A 10,516-nucleotide genomic window follows, 5' to 3' on the forward strand; every position below is an offset into this window, starting at 1 on the left:
TGGCGGTCTCTTTTAATATGAGACTCAGTAAATCCATAAGGGGTCTTAACAGAAGAAACAAAAGAGCCTTCTGGTGTTCTGAATTCCGTAAAATCACAGTCCTGAGGGCAAGGCAGAGACATTCCAAAGTAGGGAAAAGCCACTAGTAATACCAGGGTGGTCTGTTGTTAAAGGTCCACAGGCTGGTTTCCAAGAAGTCGTCCTTATAGGGTGACATTTATTATCTTGGTGATTTATCAGAGTCTGGCTTTTAGCTTTTCAGGTTCAGAACCTGGTTTAATCAACACACAAAGAACAGATTCATTGTCAGAGCTGGACTCACCCTAACCACGCTCACAAGATTGATCTGGAAACCGAAATTCCAGTTGACATTTATATGGAGAAATATAACTGACTGATCTTCTCAAAGTACAATGACTAGCTCATTCTTTTCCTGTAGGCAGGCCTACACAAGGAGCCAGATCATAATCAGGCTATTTGGTGAACGTGAAATCAGAGTTAACGGTGAATCATGTTTAATGGCACAGGCTAAGAGAATAATTCATCCACACTAAATATGGTCCTACCAGCGGAACTGAATCTCTTTGAAGTCTGTCAGCTGAGACTCCCTCTGCTCTGATCACTATTTAGATAGACACCTGCCAATGTTATGCCTTGTTTTTTTAATGCCTCAAGGCCAACCCAGGCCCACACCCACCAAAATCCCCTCCCACACTGGTCTTTAGATGTTAATACTTTCCATTGACTAATAGCATAGTCATTCTTTTTCCGTAAGTTTAAATCTCCCTGAACAGTCTTATTTTCAAATTCTAGGGGGATCCCTTGCCACACCTATACTGATCCACACCAAGGTTTATCAGTCATTTCCCAAAAACACCTTCACATTTTTATTATATTCCTATGCCACATGTACTACTCATGTTTTTAACTCACTTTTTAAAAACCATTTCATTTGAAAAGATTGACCCCTACCAAAAATAGGAAATGACTATCCTTTGTCCTAAAAAGAATGTGGTGCAAAAAATAAACACTGAAAACAAAGCTCATATGTTTCCCATGTAATTTTTCAACTAGCCATAGTTTGCCATGCAAAGCTGTGAGCCTGAGCAGATCCATGTTAAAAGATCAACTCACACCAAACTGAGAGACTCTCTCCTTCACATAATCAAACACCTCAAAGGAGGATTCCACAGCAGAACAAATTTAGGGGATTATTTAATGTATGTGGTGCCTTGTCCATCTACCACCTAAAAGAATAACCTCACGTTAGGCATCACAATTTTGGGAAAAGATGGCCTAGACTTTTTGAGACTTTAGGGATATTTCACAACTGTTTACACAGCTGTAGTGATGCCTCCTTCCCAGCCTCACTTGACTCCAGACTCTGTCTGATGCCACACTGATTGTCTCATTCCTGCTTCTCTCTGCACAGGTACACACTGGCAGCTCAGGACCTGGTGATGCGTGCCCGCGGTGTCCTGAAGGACAGAGGATGGCGGATATCTAATGACCGGCTGGGCTCAGGAGACGACATTTCTGTATATGTCATTCCTTTAATACATGGGAACAAACTTTCATGAAAACGGCCCAGAGGGCTGGGAGGACAACAGGGGAGAAAACTGGGACATGTCTTGGCAGGGCAGAACTGGGAAGTGCCCCAGCAGAGTTCCAGGTGATGCAACCTCTTCCCAGGCCAGGTGGGGGATTTGCTGCCGAAAGGCTACTGGCTGTACTTCTGGGGGACCCTTAGATTTCAGTTTCCTCTTTAGTAACAGGTCTGGATACTCAACAAGAGCAAAACATAAAGGCTGCTACTGAGTACTGTGTTTCTTTTGGTTCCTTTAATAGGCCTCCTAGGTGGCCACTACCTAATTTTGGGCACACACATCATATTTATTTGGAGTAGCTGGGGCAGCCATTTTCAGGTGTAACTGGCAGGAGATTCTTCGGCCTATCAAGCTGCCAGCTTCTCTACGGGTTAAAAGTGCTGCATTGGAAAGTTGGGGATCATGTCTCAGAAAGTGTAAGCACCCATCTTCTAGTAAGCCTGAGATTTATTTCAGGGAATGCTATCTGTGTGTGTGTGTGTGTGTGTGTGTGTGTGTGTGTGTGTGTGTGTGTGTGTGGTGTGTGTCTCTCTCTTCCTTCTTTCATGGTTATGGTGGGGTGAAGCAGGGATTTTTTTCTGTTTGATATTCCTTGAATCTTAATTGTTTCCCTTCCATAAAACAGGCCTGGGACTTTCCAGCTCCTTGCTGAGGAATTTGTATGTCAAAGTGCAGCCCAGGCTGTCCCCGTATCCTGTAGCCCACACCACCCAGGCAGCCTTCTGGATCAGTGCCCTGGCTGACAGAGCACTGTCTTTGTTGTGTAACAGTTTGTTCCCGGGTTGCGTTTTCTCACCAAATCAGTGTGTTCTCATGAAAATATGGGTGTTTCTTTAAACCAACAGTTTCTCTGTTGTTTTCAAGGGTCCCCCTTTTGTGGCTAGAGATTTCTCTGAGAATCTAGGTTTTCATTTCTGGTCTCATCGGCCCTCCCCACCTGCTGTGCCCTGGGGACGCATGTAAAGCAGTGTTTAAGAGAGCAGTACAGGAAGCTCCATGTATCATTCAGTTCACCATACCTCATGTGATGACCATTCCTCCATTTTGGATCCAGGTTCTGTGGACTGTGACTGTTCGCAGGGCCACCCAACAACAGTAAGTATCCGCATACTGTCAAGGAGCGGCAGTCCTGCTTCCCCCTCGTCTTTGGGCAAGACCCACTCAGAATAGCCTTTTGATAAAAGCGAATTTGAATTGAGTTGACTGGTCATCCTCATGCTGTGCACCCCATTCCTTCTCCTTGGAATCACGTCCCAGCAACTGAGGACCCCAGTTCCCACAGATGCTCCACTTCTGAGTGTTCCTTACAAGAGCTGAAGAAGCAGTGGACAGCAGATCTACCTGTTGCTTCCCTGCTGGGAGGAATCACCAAGTAGTGTTCTAGAAATCACTTCTCTCTCAGGCAGACGACTGCCCTGCACTGAGGGGCTCTGTAGAGCGACGTCCCATTACTGAGTCTTCTTCCCGCACACTTCCTGTGGTATCATCACCATCTTGACAGTTCTGCGTAATGAAAACATTCTTCCCACCCCACAAAGAAAAATGTCATTGACACGATTCCCTGAACTGCTGGAGAGCCACTTCGAGTTTGCATGTTTGTTGAATCCCTTCCCCAGAGGAGAGGACAGGAACCTTTCCTCCAGGATAGTTAATCACCTTCCTGGAGTTGTAGATATTTTATTAGGAAAGGCCTAGAGCCTCTCTACTCAGGAATGAACTCATTCCACCATGTGGAAAGGATGCCCTGTCTGGCAGGTGAGGTACTATGGGAATTCACGCATCAGCTGTTCGCCAAAATGTTGCCCAGGGAGAATCGGATTACTACCTTGTCAGGGGGTCCTCTTCATCTGACAGCCTCCCTCCTCCTCCAGTAGATCTTAGCTACCCCAGATGTCTCTGTGGGGACAAGTTTGTGGTAAGCCATCTGCTTCTCTGGCAGAATGTGATGCTATGAGACAACATGCAGGTACCCTACAGCAGTGTCATCCGCTTTCTGTTCCTGCCCCGACTCAAAGTCTTGTACAAATTGGAAACAAGAAGGTTTTTTTTGTGGGACTCTGAATGGCCGACTTGGGAAGCTGCCCTCACAGGCAGTCACCTCTTTCTCATGTTCCCATTATCTTTCATCTGTTTTCTCTCCTGGGCTTCTATGTTGGTCCGACCTTGAGCTTTTCTCGTTTTATTCGAACCACCAGAGTTTAACTTTGGGTGTAGATGTCATGACAGCCTTCTACTCAATTCACCAACTCATTTACTGCCAAGAAATGTCTCAGGAAAAATTCTAGAAACAACCCCCCCCCTCCCCTGACTTTCCAATTTATCCTAAAGTCTTGAGCATGTAGTCCTGCTGGTTTTAGTTAGAATGGTATCCAGGAATTCTTTTCATAAGCCTCTTTGGTGGAAAGATCTTAGTAAAAGCTGAAGCCCTATTTCTGAATGGGGGATGGGAGGAAAATTACAAACGAGGTGAATAAATCATATGTGGAAAAAGTGATTTTTTAATGCCCATAGCAGATCTGCCCAGCACTGATATTGCTCTGTGAATTGAGCTTACTCTGTTTGGCCTTATTTTTCACCCAGGCCCCATGCCATCCCATCCCACAGCAGTAACTAACTGTGTCTACATAACAGGGTCGGCCCTTGGAGCATTCCTGGAAAGGTCAAAAGGCAGCACGCTCAAAATTCTGAAGAACATATTTATAAGCGGTTCTGAAATCTTGTGTATCTGACTTATAGCCAGATCTGCTTGTCCTAATAGTCTCAGAGGAAATCTTGTTTAATAAAAAGCTTTCGATTTCCTAGTCAGGCCTTTATGGTTGCCTTGGGGTGTGTGTGGCCACTTCCTCTATAATGAAAGGCTCTTTGAGTTCTAAATCTCTTTGTTGGGCTGGACCCTGCTCTTTGAATATTTGGGGACAGTCTTTTCCTGGAAGAGAACAAACTCACCCTCCATCCACACCCTGCAGCATTTTGCCAGGCAACAGCCAAACCTTTGTTCTCATGACACCTGCAGTCAGAGGTGGACTGTCTTCTGCAGTGGTTATGCTCACCTAACGGTGGTTCTCGGGTGGGAAGGGACAGGTGAAAATCAGGCGAGGCCGAGTACTCGGCTGTGTACTAGGACAAAGCCACGGAAAGTGGCCATTTCGGTTACTTCCCACAGTAAACAGCTTTGGGGAATTTGGGGTGTTTAATTTTTTAATTCTAGCAACTTCACCTCTTCAGGGCTGTGTGCTCACCTTTTTCTTACTCCTGAGTATCCATTTACTTCTTGGGAACAACTACAGTTGTAGGTAGATATTGGTGGGCGGAGATGACCATCCCGGTACCTGAATTTGGCCTGGGATCTTGGCCATTAGGATAGGATTTTCAGTTTACCCAGAGCACTAGCATGGGAACACTTGGAAAAAGACTCCCACATCTTGAAAATTCTGACTCCCCTCTTGACTGCACCTCCTTCCTCGTCTGCCAGTCTTTTTTTTTTTTTTTTTTAACAAGGCCAAGAGTAGCCAGTGGTTTCTTTCCACCACAGTTTGAGGATCTAACCTTTCCTTAAGTGACCCCACAGCCCCACGCTCTCAGAGGGAATATGTTAAGCTTTTATGAGATTCTATTTTCAGTAAATTACTGCTTCGGGACACTTGGAGAAAGCAGTGAGAGTCATTGTCTATGCAAAGAACAACCAGGCTGACACTAAAATTTACCAGATGTAAGAAAAGAGTAAAACCGTATCTGGCCGCAGGACAGAATTTTACGTTAGAAACTTGGGTTTTTGAGGGCTTTACCATTGTAGAGAAACGCTGGGAGTCTGCATACCATAGCCCACCATGAACAGACGTTGGTTCTGTGGGTGATGTGGTGTCTGTATGCACACTGCAATATTTCAAAGGACACTACCTGAGCAGACTGACTTGCCTCTTGTGTGAGCACTGAGGCAGCTCTTCGTGAGATCCGAGTGCCCGTCTGCAGCCTACTGCTCTTTCTAATCCATGATGTTATATGTAAATAGCTTTAATTGTTCCTTAATTGCGTCTTAGATGAAGTTCTGTTCATGTAGCAACCAGGTAGACAGTGACCAAATGAGGCTGTAAAATGTGCTGTTGTTTTCTACTGTGATGTACTTGAAGGACAGCCCTGTGTCCCCCAATCTTTCAATCTTCCATCGTATTTTGTGTTTGGGGAATCCTCAGGTTATTCTCCATTTCCGTTTTGCCTCCATTTTCTTTGCTTCTTCTGGAGACCCAGGGAGGCCCACAGTGCAGATCATTTGTAAGAAATGTATCACGGTCTGGGTTTCCAAAAATGTCGTATGTACAGTGAATGAGAGGAAATCTGCCTGAAAATGGTTTCAGAACCAAGTACCTTTATGCTTTGTGATTGTGAAACCTTGACTTTTGTAACCCGAAAAATGAACACTGTTTAGTAAAGGGGATCTATTTTGTGTGTTTTGAGACTTAGGTGCAATGTTCCCTGGACAAAGCTAAAGAAATGTATATGCTCAATGACATTTTAAAATAAAGTATTATATATATGTATATAGGATACCTTTAGAAAAAGTTTTGTGTTACTTCTTTTAACTCGCTATGAAGTTTCTTCATATCAGGTGATGGAATGAGGAGTGTCATGGCCTCGTGTGAAGTTTCGAACTATGAACAGACTCCAAAGAAAATCAAAAGGGAATGGATGCCAACACCATAAACCTTCACAGGAATAGCAGTAAAGGCTATGTATTTCAACAATGCATCTAGAAGAAGCACCTTGGATATTATTCCCAAGAATTGCTCCCAAGAGGTATTCTTTTTTCTTCTTTTTTATTGAGGTATAATTGATATACAACATTACAGTAGCTTCCAGTGTACAACATAATGATTTGATATATTTATCATATTGCAAAATGATCATCACAAAAAATCTGGTTAACATCTATCACATTCATATTAACATAACTTTTTTGTTCTTGTGATAAGAACTTTTCACTCAGAAATCTTCAAATATGCAATGAAGTATTATTGACAGTCACCATGCTGTATATTACATCTACTTACTTATTTTATAACTGCAAGTTTGTATCTTTTGACCCTCATTACCCATTTCTCCCACTCCTCACCACCTGCCTCTCCCTACCACCAATCTGTTCTCTGTGCCTGTGATTTTTTTTTTTTTTGGTTTTTATTTATTTTTTAGATTCTACATAGAAGTGAGATCATATGGTATTTATCTTTCTCTTATTTCACTTATCATAATGTCCTTAAGGTACATCCATGTGATCACAAATGGCAGTATTTCATTATTATGACTGAATAATGTTGTGTGTGTGTGTGTGTGTGTGTGTGTGTATTTTCCTTATCCATTCATTCATTCATTCATTCATTCATTCATGGAGACTTGGTTTTTCCATATCTTGGATATAGTAAATTATGTTGTGTTGCAGTCATCATGGGGGTGCATATATCTTTTTGAGTTAGTGTTTTCATTTTCTTTGGATAAATACCCAGAAGTGGAATTGCTAGGTCATATGGTAGTTCTGTTTTTAATCTTGTGATGAACCTCCATACTGTTTTCCATAGTAGCTGTGGCAATTTACAATCCCACCAACAGCACGCAGGCTCTCCTTTTCACCACGTCTTTGCCAACACTTGTTATTTCTTGTCTTTTTTATAGTAACCATTCTAATAAGTGTGAGGTGGTATCTTACGGTTTTGATTCTTTTCATGTGTCTGTTGGCCATCTGTAGGTCTTCTCTGGAAAAATGCCTATTCTGATCGTCTGCCTCTTTTGTAATTGGGTTGCTTTGGGTTTTTTACTGAATTGTAGGAGTTCCTTATATATTTTGGGTATTAAGCTCCTTTTAGATATTAACCTCTTATCAGAGAAATGATTTGCAAACATTTTCTCCTATTCAGTAGGATGGTTTTTCATTTTGTTGATGGTTTCCTTTGCTGTGCAGAGCTTTTCAGTTTGATATAATTACACTTGTTTATTTTTGTTGTGGATGCGTTATCCTTTGGTGTCAGATAAAATAAGACAAAACAAACAAAAAACACTGCCAAGATCCATATCAAGAAGCTTACTGCCTATGTTTTCTTTTAGGAGTTTTATGGTTTCGGCTTACATTCAAGTCTTTAATCCACTTTGAGTTCATTTTTGTGTACGGTGCAAATAGTGGTCCAGTTTTATTCTTTTGCATGTGGCTGTCCAGTTTTCCCAGCACCATTTTTTTGAAGAGACTGTCCTTTCCCTATTGTATATCCTTGGCTCCTTTGTCATAAATTAATTGACTACATATGTTTGGGTTTGTTTCGGGGTTCTCTCTTCCATTCCATTAATCTATGTGTCTAACAGGATAGTATTTACATAATACTATGTATTTTGATTACTCTGTATGTATTTAGATTACTATAGCTTTGTAATATAGTTTGAAATCAGGGAGCATGATACCTCCAGCTTTGTTCTTTCTCAACATTGTTTTGACTGTTTGGGGTCTTTTGTGGTTCCTTACAAATTTTAGGATTGTTTGTTCATTTCTGTGGAAAATGCCATTAGAATTTTGATAGAAATTGCAATGAATCTGTACAAAGTTTTAGGTAGTATGGACATTTTAATAACACTGATTCTTCCAATCATGAACACAGTACACCTTTCCATTTCTTTGGGTCATATTCAGTTTCTTTCATCAGTGTCTTTTAATTTTCAGTATACACTCTTTTACCTCCTTGGTTAAATTTTTTGCTAGGAATCTTATTCTTTTTGACCTTGTTATAAACAGAATAGTTTTCTTAATTTCTTTTTTCTGAAAGTCTGTAATCAGTGTATAGAAATGCAAGAGATTTCTATATATTGCTTTTGTATCCTACAATTTTACTGAATTCATTTATGAGCTCTAGCAGTTTTGTGAGGGATTCTTTGGGGTTTTTAATATATAATATGTCATCTGCAAATAGTGACAGTTTTACCTTTTCCTTTATGATTTGAATGCCTTTTATTTCTTTTTCTTTCCTTATTGCTCTGGCTAGGTCTTCCAATACTATGCTGAATAAAAGTTACAGGAGCACACATCACTTTCTTATTTATAATCTTAGAAGAAAAGATTTCAGCTTTTTACCATTCCGTATGATGTTATCTGTGGACTTGTCATATATTGTGTTATTTTATTTTATTGTGTTGAGGTATATTCCCTCTATAACCACTTTGTTGAGAGTTTCTATCATAAATGGATGTTGAATTTTGCCAAATGCTTTTTCTGCATCTATTGAGATGATCATATGTTTGTCCTTGATTTTGTTAATGTGGTGTATCACATTGTTTGTGGAAATTAAACCATCCTTGTACCTCTGGAATAAATCCTACATGATTGGGGTGAATGATGCTTTTGATATATCGTTGAATTTGATTTGCTAATATTTTTTACAGAACTTTTGCATTCATGTTTATCAAGGATAAACAAGGTTACTTGTTTATAATTTTCTTTTCTTGTGGTATCCTTGTCTGGTTTTGGTATTAGGTAATGCTGGCCTCATATGATTAGTTTGGAAGTATTATGTCCTCTTTTGTAGGAGAATTTGAGAAGGATTGGTATTCTTCTTTGGATCTTAGGCAAAATTGACCTGTGAAGCCATCTGGTCCTAAACTGTTGTTTGTTGGGAGGTTTTCCTTACTAGTAATCAGTATGTTCATATTTCCTATTTCTTTATGATTCAGTCCTGAAAGGTTGTATGTTTCTAGGAACTTATCCATTTCTTCTAGGTTGTCCAATTTGTTGGCATATAATTGCAGCAGTCTCTTATGATCCTTTGTATTTCTGTAATATCAGTTGTGATGTCTCCTCTCTTGTTTCCAGTTTTATTTATGAGTCCTGGCTATTTTTTCTTGGTGAGTCTGGCTACAGGTTTGTCAATTTTATTTATCTTTTCAAAGAACCAGTTCTTGGTTTCATTGATCTCTTCTATTTTCTTTTTGTCCCTATTTCATTCTTTTCTGCTTTGACCTTTGTTATTTCCTTCCTTCTACTAACTTTGAACATTGTTCATTTTCTAATTCCTTGAGATGTGTAATTACATTGAGACTTTTCTTGTTTCTTGAGGGTAGGCATTTATCACTATGAACCTCCCTGTTGAACTGCTTTTGCTGCATCCTGTAGGTTTTGGTATGTTGTATTTCCATTTTCTTTTGTCTCAAGGTATTTTTTGATTTCCTCTTTGATTTTTTCATTGACCCATCGATTGTTCAATAGCATGTTGGTTAGTCTCTACATATTTGTGAATTTTCTTGCTTCTAACTGATTTCTAGTTTCATACGATTGTAGTCAGAAAATATGGTTGATATGATTTCAGTCTTAAATTGTTAAGACTTGTTTTGTAACCTAACAAATGATCTGTCCTGGAGAAAGTTCCATGTGCTCTTGTGAAGAACTATATGTTCTGTTGCTTTTGCATGGCATATTCTGTATATAGATCTCTTAAATCTATCTGATCTAACCCGTCACTTAAGGCCAATGTTTCCTTATTGATTTTCTTTCTAGATGAGCTGCCCATTGATGTAAGTGAGGTATTAAAATCCCTTAATATTATCATATTACTGTCTATTTCTCCCTTTCAGTTTTTCAATATTTGCTTTATTTAGTTGCTCCTACGTTGGATGCATAAATATTTACAAGTATTATATCCTTTGTTGATTGAACCATTCATCCCAAGAGATATTTTTGAGAGGGCTAGTGAGTTATATACTTGCCTAAGATTATAAAAGTCAAGACTCTCCTTAGTCACTTAAACATTTTAAGTGCTTACAAAGTGTTAGTAAAATGTTCTGTCTTATAGAGAAAAGTTAACAGATGGGACAGGATAGCAAAGAATGCTAATTCTGCTTAGTTCTAGAGTCCAGGAAGTTAAAAGTAATCTAGAAAATAACACAGT

The 10,516-nt window shown here is 39.9% G+C and overlaps 1 protein-coding gene across 2 annotated transcripts in view; it reads left to right on the forward strand.

Moving 5' to 3' along the window:
* Window positions 1-6,149, forward strand: part of PPM1H (protein phosphatase, Mg2+/Mn2+ dependent 1H) — a 259,081-nt gene extending 252,932 nt beyond the window's left edge. For both annotated transcript variants that reach the window (XM_053895780.1, XM_053895779.1), the window contains one exon: window positions 1,433-6,149. In XM_053895780.1, coding sequence (XP_053751755.1) covers window positions 1,433-1,507 — 75 coding nt within the window. In that variant the 3' untranslated portion in view covers window positions 1,508-6,149. The remainder of the gene's footprint in view (window positions 1-1,432) is intronic.
* The last annotated feature ends 4,367 nt before the right edge of the window (window positions 6,150-10,516 follow it).

This window comes from Panthera pardus, unplaced genomic scaffold (genome assembly GCF_024362965.1).
Source record: "Panthera pardus isolate Hobbes unplaced genomic scaffold, ASM2436296v1 HiC_scaffold_6, whole genome shotgun sequence".
Lineage (NCBI taxonomy): Eukaryota > Metazoa > Chordata > Mammalia > Carnivora > Felidae > Panthera > Panthera pardus.